The sequence below is a fragment of the Mobula birostris genome, chromosome 11 (assembly GCF_030028105.1).
Source record: "Mobula birostris isolate sMobBir1 chromosome 11, sMobBir1.hap1, whole genome shotgun sequence".
NCBI classification, from domain to species: domain Eukaryota; kingdom Metazoa; phylum Chordata; class Chondrichthyes; order Myliobatiformes; family Myliobatidae; genus Mobula; species Mobula birostris.
In genome coordinates this window covers 32,540,422-32,561,336 of record NC_092380.1, presented here as the reverse complement: position 1 = coordinate 32,561,336, position 20,915 = coordinate 32,540,422, and the positions used below count along the sequence as shown (strand labels likewise).

The 20,915-nt window shown below is 50.0% G+C and overlaps 1 protein-coding gene across 5 annotated transcripts; it reads right to left on the bottom strand.

Moving 5' to 3' along the window:
* Positions 1–1,658: 1,658 nt before the first annotated feature.
* Positions 1,659–20,348, bottom strand: cd2bp2 (CD2 (cytoplasmic tail) binding protein 2). Of its 5 annotated transcripts, none has more exons than XM_072272053.1 (7): positions 20,247–20,348; positions 9,630–9,707; positions 9,055–9,184; positions 8,419–8,576; positions 3,910–4,387; positions 2,896–2,996; positions 1,659–2,470 (listed from the first exon to the last, which is right to left on the bottom strand). In XM_072272053.1, the coding sequence occupies exons 2-7, from the start codon at positions 9,690–9,692 to the stop codon at positions 2,360–2,362; spliced, it is 1,041 nt and encodes a 346-aa protein (XP_072128154.1). In that variant the 5' UTR covers positions 9,693–9,707; positions 20,247–20,348; the 3' UTR covers positions 1,659–2,359. The 5 variants fall into 5 exon arrangements, with proteins under 5 accessions (XP_072128154.1, XP_072128153.1, XP_072128151.1 ...); XM_072272052.1 differs by lacking the exon at positions 20,247–20,348 and adding an exon at positions 15,866–15,934; XM_072272050.1 differs by lacking the exon at positions 20,247–20,348 and adding an exon at positions 15,834–15,905.
* Positions 20,349–20,915: the final 567 nt, after the last annotated feature.

The window sequence follows — 20,915 nt, the reverse complement described above, 5'->3', positions numbered from 1 at the left end:
TATCTAATACTGTACCAGAGGACATACATTTAAGGTGAGAGGGGGTAAATTCAAAGGAGGTATGCAAGCAGAAGTTTTTACAGAGTGGTGGGTGCCTGGAATATGTGTCAGAGACGGTGGTGGAGAAAGATATAATAGAGTGTTTACGACACTCTCAGATGGGTACATGATGTGTGGGGAATGGAGGGTTATAGACATTGTGCAAGCAGATGAGACTGAGTTTAAATCAGCTGACGGGCCTGTTCCTGTGCTGACTTGTTCTATGTAAATACTGGGACTGTTCAGCCTGAAACCGATATTCTAACCCTCGTGCTGATCCCTGTGAATGGTTACTATGGTTATTCACAGGGGCATCTCGAACAATTGGGCAAATGAGGACAGGACTTTCACAGTGAACGACAGGAATGTGGGGAGTGTTGTAGGACAGAGAGACCCAAGGATGTAAGTACATGGTTCTCAGAGAGTGGAGTCACAAGTAGACAGGGAGATGAAGGCGGCATTTGGCACGTTGGCCTTCATCAGTCAGGACACTTAGTATAGGAGTTAGGATGTTATGTTGCAGTGGTACAAGTTGGTGAGGCCACACCTGGAGAACTGTGTTCTGTTTGGGTCATCCTTTTAAAGTTGCTATGAGCTGGAAAGAGTGCAGAGGAGATTTACAAGGATGTTGATAGGACTCTAAGGACTGAGTTCTGGGGAGAGGTCAAGGAGATAGGGATTTTATTCCTTGGAGCGTAGGAGACCAAATGGTGACCTTGTGGAAGTGTGTAAAGTCATTAGCAGTGAATGTATAGTCTTTTTTCCCCCAGGGTTGAGGAGTCAAAATCTAGAAGGCACAGGTTTAAGGTGAGAGGGAAGAGACTTAATAGAAACCTGAGGAGCAATTTTCGCCCAGAGGGTCATCCATATACAGGACAAACTGCCCGAGTGAGCAGTTGAGGCAGGGACATTAACAACATTTAAAAGTTACTTGGACAAGTACACAGAGAGGAAAGGTTTAGTGCAGGACTTCCTAGACCCTTCAGTTAATGGTAGGGGTCTATGGCATAAAGGTTGGGAACCCCTGATTCAGAGGGATATGAAAAGATGGGACTAGTTTAGTTCCTTAAGACCTTGCTAGGAATGGACCAGTTTCCCGAAAGGCTTGCTTCCGTCTGTGTGATTGAGTCTTTGACCAAGAAATTACTGATCCAACATTTGTACTGTGTTCACGGACAGCGCAGGTGGGTACAGCCACTACATGGCCAGCCAGCCCACAGGAACATGAATACAATGGGGGACACTCCAATTCCCCAGGTGGAGTTAGTCCATACACTCCACATCCACCACATAACCTTGCCCACATCGACAGGTCAGGAGGGTTAGTCCATGCACTCCGCATCCGCCACATTACCGCTTTGCCATCTACAGGTCAGGAGTGTAATGGGACAATCTACAGTTCCCTGGGTCCAACGATTCTTGAGGAGCTTGACACTGTCCGCTCTGCTTCCTCGGCTCCCCATCCATCCCTACTCTCTCCCCAAAACACATTTTTCATGTGTGGTACATGCACCCAGCTTCGTGAGCTCTCCTTCCCAATTCCACGCTGTTTCTGTCCACAGTACACCCAAAGACAGGCGACCCCACCCAGTATCCCAGAGCTGAAGGAAAAACATGTGTTCAAACAACTCGCATTTATATTGAGAGAAATGCAGATCACAAAGTACACACACACACACACGAGACATGTGTGTGCACACACACAGACAGCAGCCTGACAGAGTTTACCATGTACATAGTCAGGTGCAGATAAACCGAAAATGCAGATGGCAGGTGCAGACACAAGCTGCTGTGTGCATGGGAGGGGCAGGGGCCGTACAAGACAAGAGACCAACCCACATACAGACACAGTTGCAGGGGTCGAGACAGAGATAGGTGTGCACTTTACGGGAGGAGAAGGCAAGGGTCAGGTTGACACTGGCAAATGCACACAGGCACAAGTCAATACACACTCTCCCTCACACAGACACAGGCATACTCAGGGGCATAGACTCTTACAGTCAAACATAGTTAATCACTCTTTTTACCCACATAAGCACACACACACACACACACACACAGATTCTTAAGTACATGAACTCTCACACAATCACACAAGTCCACATACATACACACCCTCACGCACACACACTCTGACATACACCCGCAGAAGTTGGCCGTGATGTACCCATCTACTCTCACACATGGAGAGGGAAGGGTGCACTTGGGCCATTCTCCACCCCACCCCCAATGCCGGGAGGTCAGCAGACGGCGATGTTTTCCGTGGTGGATTGGCAGGGCTGGGGGGCAGCAGTCACTATGTGTCCTCCTTCTGCGGAGGTCATGTGTAGAGGCTGAAGTCAATGCGGCGTGAAGAGTAGAAGGGGGCAGAGGGCTGCCCCACCCTGCGGCAGTACACACCAGTCCCAAAGTAGTCCTGGTCAGCCCAGTCCTGCGGGGAGTGAGAACGGAAAAGGGTCAGTGTGGGGTGGGTGGGCAGGAAGGAGAGAGGGTGGGGAGGGCAGTGACAGGGAAAAGGGACACGCGGTGTAGAAAGGTGAAGAGAGAGAGGGGAAGGAGTGTGGGGGAGGAGGAGGGGGAAGGGGTGAGGGGGGAATTGGGGAGAAGGGGGAGAGAGAAATGGGGGAGGGGTGTGAGGGGAATGAGAGGAGGAGGGAGGGGTGGGGGAAAGGCTGCTCACACCCACCCATCCACTACAGATTCTGCAGCACCCCTGAATTTCTACAGCCAGTCATAGGGACCCACAATTGGGATCTTCCTCCAACCCTCCCCCTGACATGCAAGGTACTTCAGCAATCGATGTAGATGTGAAGAGGCAAAGGTTGGTGGAGAGATCTCCTCCTGGCAGGTATGTACCTGCATCTGGGCGCTTGAGAAGGGGCCATAGACCTCTGCATCATCCGTGTTCTCCCATTTGTACTCCCACATCACATCCGGAAGCTCAACCGGGCAGGAACCTGGGCAGGAGAGAGACAAACAGCCTCGTTAGTGTACAGATCTGCCCCTCAGAGACACCAGTCAGTGTACAGATCTCCCCCTGAGGGAGAGGGACCGAGACACACCAGTCAGTGTACAGATCTCTCCCTGAGAGAGAGGGACTGAGAGACACCGGTCAGTGTACAGATCTCCCCCTCAGAGACACCGGTCAGTGTACAGATCTCCCCCTCAGAGAGACACCGGTCAGTGTACAGATCTCCCCCTCAGAGAGACACCGGTCAGTGTATAGATCTCCCCCTCAGAGAGACACCGGTCAGTGTACAGATCTCCCCCTCAGAGAGAGGGACTGAGGGACACTGCTAAGTGTACAGATCTCCCTCTGTGAGAGAGGGACTGAGGGACACTGGTCAGTGTACAGATCTCCCCCTCAGAGAGAGAGACTGAGAGACACCGGTCAGTGTTTAGGTCTCCCTCTGAGAGAGAGGGGCAGACAGACACCGGTCAGTGTACAGATCTCCCCTTCAGAGAGACACCGGTCAGTGTACAGATCTCCCCCTCAGAGAGAGGGACTGAGGGACACTGCTAAGTGTACAGATCTCCCTCTGTGAGAGAGGGACTGAGGGACACTGGTCAGTGTACAGATCTTCCACTCAGAGAGGAAGGACTGAGAGACACCGGTCAGTGTACAGATCTCCCTGTGAGAGTGAGGGACTGAAAGACCTCAGTCAGTCTACAGATCTCTTTCTGAGAAAGAGGGACTAAGAGACCTCGGTCAGTGCACAGATCTCCCTCTGAGAGACACTGGTTAGTGGACAGATCTCCCCGCTGCCAGAGAGGGACTTAGAGACATTAGTCAGTGTACAAATCTCCCTCTGAGAGAGATGGACTGAGAGACTCTGGTCTGTGTATAGATCTCCCCGCTCTGTCACTCACCCTCCTCTGCTTCCTGCCTTGGCGCCAGTGCCGTTTCGTCAATCTGTTCCGCGAACATGTCGATACTGGGGGTCTGTTCTCCTTTGGAAGGAGGCTTATGGCTCTCGCCCTTCCTCAGCCGGTACCCCAGCCTCTCATAGGTGTGCTGATAGATCTCGAACTCGCCCCAGGCCACCATCTGGTCTGCTAGCCCTGTTAGCCGATCCAACTGCTCCTTCTGGCCGGGTTTCTCCTCCACTCCCTTCTGCGCCTCCTCCTCCTCTTCCTTCCCCTCCTTCTTCCTCCGCTTCCTCCGTGACTCCCAGGGGCGCTTTGATCCGCTGCCAGCGCACCCTCCCAGCCGTCGCAGGGCGCCCGCCACCGTCTCACCAGGTTTCAGCAACTCCAGGATACCACGAAGGAGGGTCCTCACATCAGACGGGGCTTCCGTTCCTCCTGACTCTGGGTCCTGGCGGGCTGGCCTCTCCTTGATGCGAACCTGCGGGGCAGGAGGCATTCAGGGGGTGGAGGATGGGTTTGGGAAAAGAAAAGCAATGGGAGGTCAGTGCAAGGCCAGAGTCTACTCCTCACCCATCCTCCGTCACCATGAACACAGGAGGCCAGCATACCCCCTGACCATGACCAGGGTTGTTTTCCTGTTAAGTCCTGTAGAAGTTGGACAGGCCAGTCGTCAAGACCTCTCCCCACAGAATCTGCTCCACCCCACCCACTGAATCTGTTCACCCCCTCTCTTGGTGTCCCTGTCCGATTTCTGCAATAATACGTTCTGAAACCGATCAACTGCAGGTTTACTTGAGAGAGATGGCACATCCCCGATTGCGACCCCAATGTTCAGCCCTGTAGAAGCAGGCGACGGCCAGTGGCTCCCCCACCCCTCTGCTCCCATCTGATTGATACCTTCTGAAACCATGTCAGCTCAGGGTTTTTTCATGCTCACATCCCCTGACCTTGACTATTTCTCCATTTAGGCCATGTAGGACGAGGAGCAGATCTCCCACCTCCCCCCTCGCCTCCCACCAACTGTTTTCTGCACTGATACATTCTGCCACAACAACCCAGGGTTTGCAGAGAGCTGGCACAGTCCCTGACCCTGATCCGGATGGCACCACCACTCCCCCTCCTCCCACAGCTCCCATCTGCTGTATTGATACATTCAGCCACCACAAGAACAAGATAAAACAGGACAAGCTGTTAGCCTACATTCTCACCTACTCCACAATCAATCTAACCTTCCCCATCCACATAACCCTTCATTTCTCTATCATCAATGTGACTATCCAACAGTCTCTTAAATGTCCCTGATGTATCTGCCTCTACCAGCACCCCTGGTAGTGCATTCCATGTACTCGCCACTTGTGTGTAAAAAAACCTACCTCTGACATCCCCCTATACTTTCCACCAATCATCTTAAATGGATGTCCTTTGGTATTGGTCACTGCCACCCTGGCAAAAAGGTGCTGGCTTTCCAATGCCTTTTATAATCTCTGCTTCTCATCATCTCTTACACCTCTATCAAGACACTTCTCACTTCCTTCACTCCAGAGAGAAAAGCCCTAGCTCACTCAACCTTTCCTCATAAGACATGATCTCTAATCCAGGCAACATCCAGATAAACCTCTCCTGCGACATTTTTAAAACTTCCACATCCTTCCTATAATGACCAGAACTGGACGCAATACTCAAGGATTTTTGAGAAAGCCAGCACATTCCGTGACTGTGACCTGGATGTTTTTTACCTCTGCCCTTCAAGTCTGACTCTCCCCATCTGATCTGCACTACGCATTGATATGTTCTGCCACTCCACAACAACTCAGTATTGGGTGGGTGCAGAAAGTCAACACAGCTCCCGACCTGGTCCTGGACCGTTTTATTTAGAGTGCTCCCTGTAGGAGAACCAGAGGAAATTCCATCCTGCTCACCGCTCCTCCACTCTTGGGCACAGCATCAAGATTCGGAGTATATCAGGACAGAGATGAGGAGAAACTGCTTTGCCAGCGGTGAAGCTGTGGAATTCTCAGTCCAGAGAAGTAGTAGAGGCGGCCTCATTAAATACATTCACAGCACAGTCAGGTGGATTTGTGCATTACAGTTGATCAGGAAAAGGAGGCGATGCTACAGCCACATCAGCTGTGATCTCACTGACAGCAGTGATGAACTAATTACATGTGTACACGGTCTTTCTTTTTGTTAAATTTAAAATGGCTTCTTTTGTTATGTTATACTGGGGAATGCTGAGACAGTCTCTAACTAGACAGTTGCTTGGGTTAATACAGATAGCAGGGTGCTATTAACCAACGGGTGGTCATGTATCGTTTTGTTTTCAGATACCATGCTGTATCATATGACTGTGGACGGAGTTTTGGCGGGGAGTCGGAGGAGAGACGGGGAGGACGGTGAACGGGGTTTTGGTTGGGAGTCGGAGGAGAGATGGGGAGGACGGTGGATGGGGTTTTGGCGGGGAGTCAGAGGAGAGACGGTGTACGGGGTTTTGGTGGGGAGTCGGAGGAGAGACGAGGAGGATGGCGGACATGCGGGGGTTTTTGACGGGGAGTCAGAGGAGAGATGGGGAGGACGGCGGATGTGCGGGGGTTTTTGGCGGTGAGTCGGAGGAGAGACGGAGAGGACGGTGGACGTGCGGGGAGTCGGAGGAGAGACGAGGAGGACGGCGGACATGCAGGGGTTTTTGGCAGGGAGTCGGAGGAGAGACGGGGAGGGTGGTGGACGAAGTTTTGGCAGGGAGTCGGAGGAGAGATGAGGAGGACCGCGGACGTGTGGAGAGGCTCCGGTCGATCACTCCGGGTGTTCCCGAGCCATGAGTCGGCAGGATCCGGGTGGTCGTCAGGAATCGATTGAGCTCCAACGATAGCGTGCGAAGAACTTGGACTTTGATAAGCGTTGGTGCCTTTTTTTTTTCATTACTTTCCTCTCTGTATCAAATTTATATTAATGTCATAGAATTAGTAATACCTATAAAGTGTATTTGTTAAAATTTACTGGGTGTGCTGGCTGATGATTGATGTTTGGGATTGATTCAGGTGGCGACCGATCCTGTGGGGAGTGTTGAGGCAGGTGCTGGGTGGGATTTCCCCTAGACATATACGAGCCAATATAACGGAACGTTACACATTAGTGATTAAAAACCCAACTAAACGAATCCCTTCTGCCTACACACTCCATTCCCTGAAGATCCATACGTCTAAGAGGCTTTTAAACACCTCTATCATATCTGCCTCCACCACTACCCTGCAAGAACAAGCCAGTCACCCACCACTCTGTGAGAAAACTTGCCTCGCACATCTCCTTTGAACTTTCACCCTTCACCTTGAATGCATGCCCTCTACTATGACATTTCAACCCAGGGGAAAAATATACCAGCTGTCTACACCTTCCGTGACTCCCATAATCAGGTCTCCTCTCAGCCTCTGCCACTCCAGAGAAAACAACCCAAGATCGTCCAACCTCTCCTTACAGCTCATGCAGCATCCAAGTGGGGAACACCCTCTCCAAAGCCTCTAACTGAATGCAATACTCCGGTTGTGGGTTCACCGGAGTTCTATAAAGTGCCAATGTATCTTCTTGAATGTGGAGCCCAGTACCTGGACTAATAAACGCGTGCATGCAGTACACCTTCTTTACCAGCCTGTCAACAGTGTGGCAGCTTTCAGGGAGCTGTGGACGTGCACCCCAAGATCCCTCCATACATCTTTGCTGTTCAGGGTCCTGCCATTCACTGAGTACTGTCTATTGACTGCGGCTACACATTCTGCCACTCAGGGCGAGTGAGCCGACACAACTCTGGGTAGCGACACAGAACATTTTCCATTAGGAGTATACTCAGTAGAAGCAAGAACAGGCCATCTACTGTGCTCTGCCTCTGCTCATGTCTAACCTCTGTATTTGTACATTTTGCCACTGTGCAATGACTCTTGGGCTTTGGGATTAACACAACTCCCAACTGAGACTTTCAGAGAGTACATCCCAGAGCAGCAGTTGAAAGCCTCTTAGCCCCTTCACCCTGTTCTCCCTCCACTTTCATCTAATCTCTGCACTCACAGGGTTCTGCCACTTATTTGTGTAAGGAAGTGATTAGAAAACCTTGAGAGAAATATTTAAAACTAGAGAGGGTTTGACAGTTTCGGAAAGCAAGGAGTGCAAATAGATCAGGAAAACTCGAGTGGAACATTTACAACAAAAGGGGGGTTTTAGTAAGCGGTGAGGGGAAGTAATCAGGCAGTCTACTAAGCTGGAAGAACAAGTAATCAGGAAACCTCTTGAAACATTTAAAAATTTTGAGAGTTTCAACAGTCTGCTAAGCAATGAGAGCAAGTAATCAGGAAAGCTTCAGTGAAATCAACGGAGAACAATCATGTGATGGCTTTAAGAGAGGGGAGGGAGGAGGGAGAGGCATGAATTCTCAGTGGGCGAGGGAGCATACATGTTGGAGTGCTAGCTGAACATAGAGGGTCCAGAATCCCACCCCTTCCTCTCCTGGCGACTCATCCCACTCACCCAGTCAATGTTGTCGAGCCAGTTGTCACGTATCTCGCCCTCCTTCTTAAGGAAGTAGTTGCCCTCAGAATCGAAGTGGCCCTCCTCCATCTCCTCCTCCAGGTTGAAGGGGGTGATCTTGATGCCCTCGTCATAGTCTATGGTGGCTGACTCCTGACCTGGAGTGGGTGGTGGGGAGGGCAGGAGATGGGCCTGATGAATGGCTCAGAGGAAAGGGGGACAGAGCATTCCTTCCACCCCTCCCAACACTCCAATCCTCCCATTACCCCCTCCCCCATTTCCTCACCACCCACCCCTCACTCCCTCCCCACTCTCCAAATTCCTCATTCAACATCTCATCCACCTCTCCCTGCAACCATCCCTCGCTCCACTACCTCCTCCCTCTTCCCCACACCCTCCACCCTCCTCCCTCCGTCTTCTCCCCACCTCCCCCTCACTCTCCCCCTACATGTCCCTCTCTCCACCCACTTCAGCTTCCCCTCCCCTACCCCTTCATCCCTCCTTCTCTCCCCCTCCCCTCCCCCATCCCTCCCACACTTCTCCACCTTCCCTCCATGAGATGGGAGACTGCAGTAGTTGAGGGGCCCATTGCAGTGGGGTCAGTGTGGAGAGACCCCATCCCCATCCCCAACTCACCCTCAATGTCCTCAGTGGCCAACATGTCATACTTTGTGGAGTCTCCCTCGTCCCCTTCCTCCTCCTCATCGCTGTCCAGTGAGTGTTTGTCCTTGAAGCGGCTGCCGGGACCTCCTCCGTTCATCGGGACCTGGGGGGAGTGGGGGAAGAAAATGGCAGGAGAGGGGGAGAGTGGGGTAGAGGAGGAGGTGAGAAAGTGAGGAGAGGAATGAGGGTGGGGAGAGCATGGGAGTGAGGGGGAGAAAGGGTGAAATAGAGGAGCAAGGGACAGAGATGGTGAGGTGGAAGTAAAGGAAGGGGTATTGTGAGAGAGAAAGAGAGAACAGAGATGGAGTGAGGGGCAAAAGGGGAGAGAGACAAGGTAGGGAGAGATAGGCAAGGTGGTGAGTGTGGGGAGTGGAGACAAAGAAAGGGGTATTGTGAGAGAGAAAGAGAGAATGGAGGGGGAGTAAGGGGCAAAGGTAGGGAGAGATGGGATAACGGTGAAGCCGTGTGGAGGAAGAATCAGTCAGTGGCAGGTCTCGGCAGCAGACAAAATTCTGTAAGGACAGGCCCCTCCCCCCGAACCCCTTTACCTGCTGTAGCCGCTCCTCCTGGTCCCCACTGCCAACCTCAAACGACACTTTACGTTTTGGCATCTTCGCCACTGGGAGCTGCTCAGGAGGCAAACAGTGATTGTAAATACCGGCCAGGGATACTGTAATACAGTACAGCAGAGGCACAGACCCTGTCAGATCATGATGTGTACCAACCTAATTAAAACACCTGACTAAACCAATCCCTTCTGCTTACCAAGTGCCCACATCCCTTCCTGTCCACAGACCTATCTGAGAACCTCTTCAATGCCTCTATCGTACCACCACCCCGGCAGCAGGTTCCAGGCACCAATCAACCTCTGTGTGAAAAATAACTGGCCCCACACATCTCCTATGAACTTTCCCCCTCTTGGTTTAACTGCATGCCCTTGAGTATTAGACATTTCTACCCTGGGGGATCTTTCTGCTCTTATCTATGTTTCTTATAATCTTATAAATCTGTCAGATCTCCTCTCAATCTCTGCCACTCCAGAGAAAACAAGCTAAATTTGTCCAACATCCCCCTCCGTCTAATGCAGGCAGCATTCTGGGAAAACTCTGCTGCACCTTCCCAAAGCCTGCACACTCTTCCTTTAAAACAGAATGTCTCTCCATTCTGCCTCCCTCTGTGCTGTCCCACCCATCTCTCTCTCACCGCCCCAACTCCGTCTCTTTCTCTGCGCCATTCCGCTTCCTCTCTCTCTCTCTGCACATTTGGGCACCATGGCAACGCAGTGGCTAGCGCGATGCTATTACAGCTCGGGGTGTTGGAGTTCAGAGTTCGATTCTGATGTACGTTCTCCCCATGAACACGTGGGTTTCCTCCAGGTGCTTGGCTTCTTCCCACAGTCCAAAGATGTACCGGTTAGTTAAGTTAATTGGTCATTGTAAATGGTTGCATGATTAGGCTGGGGTTAACTCAGTGGGTTACTGGTGGTGCGGCTCGAAAGACTGGAAGAGCCTGTTCCGCACTGTGTCTCTAACTAAAATAATTTAAATCCTTCTCCTTGCAGAATACCAACACTAAGTACTGTACTCATTTTTATTTCACCCACTTTCTGACACGAGGCAATGAAACCCTTCCTTTAATGGTGCCATCTAGTTACTCTTGTTTTTAAATGTATGTATAAAAAACCTAGGGATTCTTTTTAATCCTACCCACTGAGGACATTTCATGGTCCCTTTCAGCCCTCCTGATTCATAGAGTAATACAACTTGATACAAGCCCTTCGACCCAGCCAGCCCAATTTCCTGTGTTTGGCCCACTTCCCTCCAAGTCCTGACCATCCGTGTACCTACCCAAGTGCTTCTGAAATTATACCAATGCTCCCTGCTCTGGCAGCTCGTTCTATTAACTCACCATCTGCTGCAGGTAAAAGTTGCCCCTCAGGCCCTCCAGGCTCCTCATTGTAACTAAACTCCTGGCCCCACCTCACACTTTAGCCAAGGTCCAGCCTTGCCTTGTCTTAACCACCTGAGGAGTTGTTGCCAGTTCTCTGAAGAACTCGGAGAGTGGGGAGAGAGAGGTCCTTTTCAGAATTGCTGCCTGGGTCTGGAGTTCAGCAGGGAGTCAACTTTGCACTTATATGTTAAAGATCTCTGAAGGAAGTTTCAGAATCAGAATCCGGTTTATTATTACTGACGTATGTCATGAAATGTGCAGTTTTGTGGCAGCAGTATGGTCTAAGACATAAAAATTACTCTAGTTTACAATAATAAATAACTAATGCAAAAGAGGAATAGTGGGGTAGTATTTGTGGCCAGTTCCGAAATCTGAGTGAAAGAAGCTGTTCCAAAACGGTTGAGTGTAGAACATGATGATGAGAATGTGTCTCTACCAAAGGAAGTGTGAGGTGTGCCTGCAGGTCACCCTTGGGCAAGGTTTATCACCTGCTTAGCCCCCGATCAGGGTCACATGAAGCTACGGGAGCAGGTGGTAGATGGTTGTATGAGCAGTTGATGCAAATCACAAGGTCCTGGTTAGCGACTTCTGATGCCAGGCAGACTATCTCTGATAATGTAAAGACACTGCCCAGAAGGCGGCAATGGCAAACCACTTCTGCAGAAAAATTTGCCAAGAACAATCATGGTCATGGAAAGACCACGATCGCCCTATCATACAACATGGCACATAATGAACGAAGATCAATCTAACCCTTCCTTCCCACATAACCCTCAAGTTTTCTTTCACCCACATGTACATCTAAGAGTCTCTTAAATGTCTCTAATGTTTCTGCCTCTGCCACCAACCCTGGCAGGATATTCCATCCAACCACCATTCTGTGGGTGAGGTAAAAACATCTCTGACACCGCCCTATACTTTCCTCCAATCACCTTAAAATTATATTTTCTGGTATTAGCCATTTCCGCCCTGGGGGAAAAAAGTCTCTGGCTAGCCACTCAATCTATACCTCTTATCATCTTGTACACCTCTTATCCGCCTTCGCTCCAAAGAGAAAAGCCCCAGCTCGCTCAGTTTAAGGTAGAGATTAAAGGGTTATTGATTAGTCATTGGGTTGAGGGCTACAGAAAGAAGGTGGGAGAATGGGGTTGAGATCCCATATTAGGGGAGGATGATTACCTGACCTGGTTCATTTGCCAATACAAGGTTGGGGGTGGCCCCTTCCCTACTTAGACAATCTACATACTGTGTCAAGGAACTGCCCAGACGTTCCTGAAAAATTCTGCCCCATCTGAGCCTCCAGTCTTATTTACTTACTGTCCATTACGCCGCTGGCATTTAGGGCAGCAATGAAGGTCCTCCAACTCTGTCTGTCCTTGGCCATCGTACCACTGTACACAGACATAGAAGGATTCTTCATTGCTGTTTCTATAACAATTTTTTTGATCAGTCAAGGTTATTAGCTCTGAGCTGAACTCCAGAACCTGAAGGACCGGTGGCCCACTCTTAGTACCTGTTTGGGATGGGTGACCCTACCAAGAGACAAAGCATAAAGCTCTGAATCCAGCCAGCATAGCTCTCCAGGTCTTTGAGGCATGCACCAAATCCTACAAGTTTGCAGTCCTCTTCAAGGTAAGGGTCCCAGTCTATACAGAGGAAATTAAGGCCACCCATTTGAACTACCTTGTTCCCTAGTCAAAGGAATTGATTATCGACTTCAGGAAGGGGAAGACACAGCAGTTCTCACTGAGGGGTCAGTGGTGGAAAGGGTGAGAGATTTCAAGTTCCTGGGTGTCAACATCCTAGGCCCACCGTATTGATGCAGTCATGAAGAAGACACACCAGAGGCTATATTTTATTAGGAGTTTGAGGAGACTTTGTTTGTCACCACAAACAAGCAAATGTCTTCGGATGTACAGTGGGAAGTAATCTACCTGGCTGCATCACCAACTGATATGCGGGCTGCAATGCGCAGGATCGCAAGAGGCTGCAGGGTTGTAGTTAGCCAGCTCCAACGCGAGCACAACCCCACCATGGAGGTTATCTTCAAAAGGCAGTGTCTCAAGAAGGTGGCATCCACCATTAAGGACCCTCACCATTCGGAACATGCCCTCTTGTCGTTACTAACATCAGGGAGATACAGGAGACTGAAGACCCACAGTTAACGCTTTAGGAACAGATTCTTCCCCTCTGCCATCAGAGTTCTGAATGGTCAATCAGCACTACTTCATTATTCCTCTTTTTCACATTTATTTAAATGTATTGTAAATCATAGTAATTTGTTATGCCTGCACTGTACTACTGCCACAAAACAACAAATTTCACAGCTTATGAGGGGTGATTGATACATTTGTGGCCTAAGGTAGAAGGAGTCAATTTTAGAAAACCTAGCACATTTATTTATCCTACATTTACACACTTAGTCCAGCAGTCGTGGAGCATACGGATCCCTTCTTTGTAGAAGTCAGTGCCTTGGACCTCCAGAAGTGGTCCACAGCAGGGGTGATTGATAAGTTTGTGGCCTCGGGTAGAAGGAAATGAGTTATTAACTTCAAATTTTCTGCATTTTCACTCAAAGAGTTGAACTGCACGTGCATGTAAGAACAGCTGTATAACTCATCTCCAAGGCCATGAACTTATCAATTACCCCTGCCGTAGACCACCTGGAGGTCCAAGATGCTCTTGTTACATGCACATGCAGTTCAACTCTTTGAGTGATAATGCAGAAAGTTTGAAGTTAATAGCTCAACTTCTTCTACCTTAGGCCACAAATTTATCAATCACGCCTGCTGTGGACCACTTCTACAAAGAAAGGATCTGTATGCTCCACGACCGCTGGACTAAGTGTGTAAATGTAGGAGGGGTCTATGTTGAAAAATAAATGTGCTCGGTTTTCTAAAATCTCCTCGTATGTCAGTGATAAATAAAACCTATCTGTTCCTCTACATCCCATTAGCTATTTGGAGACCAACACTTGACCCTATCATAGTGACTTCACCTTTCTTAAAGCATATCTGCTTTCTTAGTCACCAAACACTCTAACAACCCTATTCAGATGTTGTGCTAACTAGTTGCGTTACGGTCTGGTACTGCAATTGGAACGTGCAGGAACGCCAGAAGCTGTGGAGAATAGTGGACTCAGCCCAATCAATCACCAACACACCCCTCACTACAGGAGGTGCTGCCTCAACAAGTCAACATCCATCATCAAAGATCCCCACCACCCTGTCTCACGGCTCCCACGGGGCAGAAGCCTAACCACCAGGTTCAGAAACAGCTACTTCCCCTCAACCATTCGGCTCTTGAACCAACCTGCACAATCCTAATTGCTGTCTCAATACGGCAACACTGTGACCACTTTGCACCACAATGGACTTCAAATTTCCTTGTCCTGATTGTGTTCCTTCTTGTGAAATCTGTTTCATTTATGTTTTTCTTGACAATGCTGCTTTATCTGGTTGCTCGGTGCCTGAGATGCAGCTGCAAATATGTCTTACCTCAGCATGCGTGTGTATGTGGTGTGAATTCCGGGCTAGTGTAGCAGTTAGCACGGCGCCACTGCAGCTCGAATCAATTCCAGCACACTTCTATAAGGAATTTGTACGTCCTCCCAATGGAATAGATGGATTTTCCCCGGTGCCCCATAGTCCAAAGACATACCAAGTGGGTTAATCAGTCCCATGATTATGTTAGGGTTAAATGGGGGCTGCTAAAGCTGTGCGTCTTGGAGGGCCAGAAAAGCCTACTCTAACTAAAATAAAATTAATAACAAATTCCACTTTGACATTCCTGAGCTCTAAACATATTGCCTCAGCAGATGATCCCTTCAGAAAGGGCGACTGACACCGCCTTCCTATTTTACAGCCCTCTCTTTTTATCTGAACAATTTAGCCCTCTCTTTTTATCTGAACAATTTAACTGTTGGTCATGTTCTTCCCTTAACCAAGTCTCTGTAGAGGACACATCATAGTTTAACACACTAATCCAGGCCCCAAGATCATCTGCTTTCCACAGAAACATAAAAGCCTGGGTCCTAGGAAGAATCCAGGATTGTCCTACTCTCAAAATGTACGTAGATAGGACACAAACTGTGAATGGTGGGGAGTATCAAGCGTTTACAGGAGGTGGTGATCAGGGTATATATTTTCCTCAGAGGTGAGGGAAAACATAGAGTTTTGGATTCTAGAAGAGATGAAAGAACAATGGTCTGGAAACGGGGATGAAGTGTGAACGGGTCAGTACAGAGAAGGTGGGCCAAATGGCCTATTTCTAAGCGCGGTTGCCCATTCTGGGGCTTCAAATGCCCAGAGTACATACGAATGCCCAACAGCGGCTTTACCGTGGTTTACGTTTCTCTGGGCTGTACGGTTCTGGAATTTCCCCTAACACTCGGTTTCTACTCCATCCCGCTCTGATGAGGGCTTTTCGCCTCTCCCCACCACAGATGCTGCCTGACCAGCGGGGTCTTCCTGGTTTACTCGCAGTCGCCATCCACCCACCGCGCATGCGCACGCGTCTTACGTCGGCTCCCACTCGTACCCGCGCTTGCGCACTCGGCCCTCCCAACCTGGCTGACGGCTGCTCCGCGTCTGCGTACCCGAGCCTGGCGCAAACCACCAACCACCCCCCCCCCCCCCACACACATACACACTCAATCCTGCCCGGACAGTCTTCCACGCTGCCAGCGCGGAGAGACAAAAATACGAAATTAGTACGCTGAGGGGTGAGAAGAAGGCGCCAGCGCTGCACGGTCGAATGCTAGTTGCCCCGTTACCCTCCCCCTCCTCCGATCGATGTTTTACCCGCCTCGCCGTAACGGCCGCGGCCTACTAACATCCAACGCGCTGCTGGGTGGGCGGGCCTTCCGTCGTGGAGTGGAAGTGGTCACCAAGGCAACCGTCCGTCATAGTTATCACCACCTTCTCACTGGGCTACGTGAAACATCCCGCCCTTCATTCCAACCCACTACCACTCAAGGCAACGCTAGATGATCACGAGATACCATCCCTCCCTTTCATTGGGCCGCGGCTATGACGGACTGCGACTTCGGCCACTCAGTTTGACTACGGGGTCCCGCCTCCCCGTACTCTACGGGAAACGACCCGCCCCCTACACAACGCCTTGACGGATGGCGCCCTCAGCCATTCAGGATCACGTCTACGCACCGCCCATCAGCGACCGTGGGGGGCACCGTCACTGGGGCAACTGTCCATCATTCGCGGTTCGTAGGTACCCAGTACGGGTGCTGGAAGGCAGGCTCTCTCTTTACCGGTCGGGGCATTGAAGGTAGAGGCGGGAGGAGTTCAAGTATTGGCGAGGCTGCATGGAGAGCACTCTATGCATTTCTGGTTGCCCTGTTATTAAAATGGAAAGAGTGCAGAAGAGATTTACAGGGATATTGCCGGGACTCCAGGGACTAAGCTATAGAAACATGGAAATCTACATTCGGCCCACAATGTTGTGCTGACCATGTAACCGACTCTAGAAACTGTCTAGAATTTCCCTGCCGCATAGCATTCTATTTTTCTAAGCTCCATGTACCTATCTAAGAGACCCTATTGTATCAGCCTCCACGATCGTCGCCAGCAGTGCATTCCACGCGCCCACCACTCTGAAAAACTTCCAAGCATCTTAAAACTATGTCCCCTCGTGTTAGCCATTTCAGCCCTGGGAAAAAGCCTCACGATCAATACCTCACATCATCTTATACACCTCTATCAGGTCACCTCTCATCCTCCGCCGCTCCAAGGAGAAAAGGCCAAGTTCACTCAACCTATTCTCATAAGACATGCTCCCCAATCCAGGCAACATCCTTGTAAATCTCCTCTGCACCCTTTCCATAGTATCCACATCCTTCCTTATGGAGTTATGGAGAGAGGTTGGGACTTCATTTCATGAAGCATAGGAGACTGAGGGGTGACCTTATATAGCTGTATAAAATCATCAGGCCATTGATAAGGTGAATGCAGTCTTTTTTCAAGAGTCAGAAAATTCAAAACTAGTGGGCAGAGATTTAAGGTGAGAGGAGAAAGGTTTAAAGAGGCAGGTTTTCCACACTGGGTGATGCGAATATGGAAAGAGATGCCTGAGGAAGTGGGAGAGGCAGCTAAAATTAAAATACACTTGGGCAGGTACATGGATAGGAAAGGATGAGGGAGATAGGAGCTGAACGCCTTAGAGGAAATCTTGGTCATCAGGAACCAATTGAAGATCATCCAGACTACATTTGAGGATCAGTAGTGGAGGGGTCAGCAACTTCAAATCCCTGGGTAGACAGGGAGGTAAAAGAGACATTTAGCACGCTGGCCTTTGGATGAGGCACTGAGTACAGGTGTCAGAATGTCATGTTACACATCCGTGAGACCAGCATAAATAGTGAAAAGATGAAAAGGGGATGATAAGGGAGTGTTCCTGTTCCCAAACGTGAAACAGAAACTGCCTATGGCTAATATATGTGGACATCTTCTCTACCCATCAAATGTTAAAAGTAAATTTATCATCCGAGTATTTGGATACCTTTTACTACCTTGCCATTGTAAAGAATCCTTGTAAGTGAGTCTGTAGGTCCTAGAATCAGTTGAGATGAGTGGAGTTATCTACACTGGTTCAGGAGCCTGATGTTTGAAGGGTGATAACTGTCCCTGATCCAAGTGGTGCAGGACCTGAGGCTCCTCTACCTCCTGCCTTGTTCTTTCTGATGTTATACAGCTATATAAGGTCACCTCTCAGTCTCCTATGCTTCATGAAATGAAGTCCCAACCTCTCTCCGTAACTCCATGAGGTAGCAGTGAGAAGAGAGCATAGCCTGGATAGTGGAGTCCTTGATCATGCTGCTTTCTTGTGACAGCGCTCTGTGCAAATGAGTCAATGGTGGGGAGGGCTTCGCCTGTGACGAACTGGACCCATACGCTGAAAAGGGACAGATTGAAGTTCCCATTGATCAGAAAATGACTCGGGGAACTGTGTTGATGGTAGGAAGGTATATTTTTGAATCAAACATCTACAAGGCAGATTGATCCGTAAATGAGACGACAGCGTAGCTAGAGAAGATAAAGATAGATTTTATTTGTCAAATGTACATCGGATCACACAGTGAAAAGCATCATTTGCATCAATGACCAATACAGTCCCAGGGTGTATTGGGAGCAGCCCACAAGTGGTCCCAAGCCTCTGATGCCAACATAGCATGCCCACAATTTACCAACCCTAAATGTCTGCCTTGAAATGTGGGAGGAAACCCACACAAATGTACAGACTCTGTACAGAGAACAGTGGGAATCGAACTCTGATCGCCGGAGCTGTAAAGTGTTACACTAACCACTACACTGCCGTGAAGCCCCGAAATCACTCAGTACAAGTTTATAAATATCCCAGTGTAACTCTAATTGGCAGAGATTTAAACCCTTCACTGTGGGAGCTGTGATACACTCCACACGTTGAAATCCCGAGATACCTGTACTATTTTTTTTGTATGACCAACCCCCCCCCCCCCCCAATGTAGATCATGGTCAAATGGTCCGTGCCAACAAAGATTCCTATTTGCCTATGAATGTGCCCTGGGAAGAAGGCTGCGTTCATTCACCCTGTCTGTCTGCCGATCCAGAAACCTCTGCTAGGAAATAACCAATCAGGTTTCATTGCACAATACTATTAAGAAATTATGATATTTTCATTTATCTTTTTATAAGATTAATATTAATTTTTGAACAAGCTTTCTAAAATCTATCCATTATACTTTTATTAACAATGAAACAATGAATCAATGTAAATGTAATTGTTGTTACTAATTCATTAATCAGTGATCATCTCTGCTCAAAATTACCATAGATTGTCAGCGAATTTCTTAGAAGATTATCTCCAACTTGGGCACAGGCTTTCAGAAAGGTGTGAGCAGCAGCTAGAGGTTCACCAACACCCAAGACAGGGACCGAATTCAGCAATCAGAGTTACAAAGGGCCTTAGAAGCCTCAGCAACACACACAAAATGGCCGAGGATCTGTCAGCATCAGTAGAGGGTCTCGGCCTGAAATGTTGACTTTTCATTCCCCTCCACTGACTTGCTCCAGCACTTTGTGTGTGTGTTGCTCTGGATATTCAGCATCTCTGCTCTCTGATGTGGGGAAGAGTCACAGGCAAATGAGGAAGAGAGAAGGAAGAGGGCTAGGAAAAGTAAGGAGAGGGTGGGATGAGGATGGAAGGGGGTATGAGGAGGGAGAGAGAAGAGGATAGGGGAGCGGGAAGGGGAGGGAGAAGGGGTAGGATAGGTTGAGGTGCGAGAATTGATGGAGGGAAATGGGTTAGGGAGTGGAGTTGGAGGTGGAGGGAAGGTGTAGGTGGTGGAGGGAGAAGTAGAGGAAGTGGAAGGGGACAGTGGGATAGAGGAGGGAGGGGAAGGTGGGAAATTCTAATAGGGAGGAAGTTTGTCAACTCAGAAGAGGCAGAAGGAGGCCTTAGCAGAGAGAGAGAGAGTGTTGGGAGTATGGGAGGCAGGAAGGAGGGAGGAGAGGGAATGGGAGAAGGTGGGATACTCATAGAGAGGGAGAGTTGGATGAGAGGAAGAGGGTGGAGAGGTGTGAGAAGAAATGAGGGAGAGGGAAAGACATGGAGGGGGAGTGATTACATCTCGGAGAAAACCTCTATAAACACCCCTCACTTCTCCCTCAGTCGATCTCCACCAGTGTGCAGTGGGGACGCCTCCCTCACCGTCCCTCGCCCACCGCCACTCCTCCCGTGCTCTCTCTACCCCTTCCCCGTAGCGCCGGTGGAGGTCAGCGAAGGTTCCCCCCACCTCCTCCCCCTCCCCCTCTCGATGCCTCCCCCTCCTCTGCCGGTGCGAGTGGGAGTAGGGGGGTTCGCCGTGCCAGACTCCAGCCCCTTGAATGCCGGGTTTGGCGGTGCAGCGGGAAGTTGACGAGAGGGGTTGGGAGAGCTGCCCAACGGTCCGACTCGGCTCGGGGTCATCCCGGGGAGGATCCGCAGAGGAGGGTCCCCTGTGGGGGGACGGAGTGGGTGGTGGTGTCGCACAGCCTCATCTGGGAGGGGAATGGGGAGAGAGAAAGAGATCAGTATTCCTTCAGCCACACATTCACAGTTACAGTCTTCACTCCCTTTCCCTTCACTCTTCCTCGCCCCTTCTATCCCCCTCACCTATCCCTGTTCTCTCTCCCCCTCCTCCTCCCCTTCCTCCCGGTTCTCTTCTCTTCCTCCCCACTCACCTGCTCCTAGTCCCGGGAAAGAGCGGAGCGACGAAGCGGCCGCAGGGGTCCTTGTGCCCCCCTATGTCCTCTCGCTGCGCCGATCTGACGAGAAAAAATAAAGTTATCCCCAGCGACACACACGCACACACTCCTAGGAGAGAGAGGGGTGACCTTATGGAAAAGTTGAAAATTATTATGAGATCACAGATAAGGTGGATGGTATTAGTCATTTCTTCAGGATAGGGGCGTCCAGAACTAGGGCGCACAGATTTAGGGTGAGAGGGGAAACATTTAAAAGCGACCCTTTTAAGTATGTACAGTATATGGAAGGAGCTGCCAGAGGAAGTGGTTGAGGCAGGTACAAAGGAAGCACTTGGATATGGGCCGAACACGGGAAACTGGCACCAGCTAGGTGGGCACCGTGGTCGGCACAGACTGGTCGGGCCGAAGGGCCTAGCCCTGTGCAGTATAGCTCTGTGACTCTGAGCCTCCCAGTGGCGGGAACAAGGTTCCCACTCAGGTCGCCCACTCTGCCTCTCTGCCCCCTATCCTCTTTCCGCCAACAGCTGCCGCAAGATCCTTGCCTGTTCTTCCGCAGACTCCGATCTCCGTGTGCCCAGACCAGGGAGAACGGGGACCCAGAACCGACAGGGAGAAGCCGCGGGCGTGGCTACAGATCGATGGGAC

Bases quoted from the DNA above. Each gene is read 5' to 3' on its own strand.
- cd2bp2 (XM_072272049.1), bottom strand. From the start codon at position 15,867: ATGTTAGTAGGCCGCGGCCGTTACGGCGAG. The intron at 9,185-9,629 runs GTAAAGGGGTTC...CACTCCCCCCAG, and splicing joins AGGAGGAGCGGCTACAGCAG to GTCCCGATGAACGGAGGAGG. The intron at 2,471-2,895 runs GTACATACCTGC...CACTCCCCGCAG, and splicing joins TCTCAAGCGCCCAGATGCAG to GACTGGGCTGACCAGGACTA.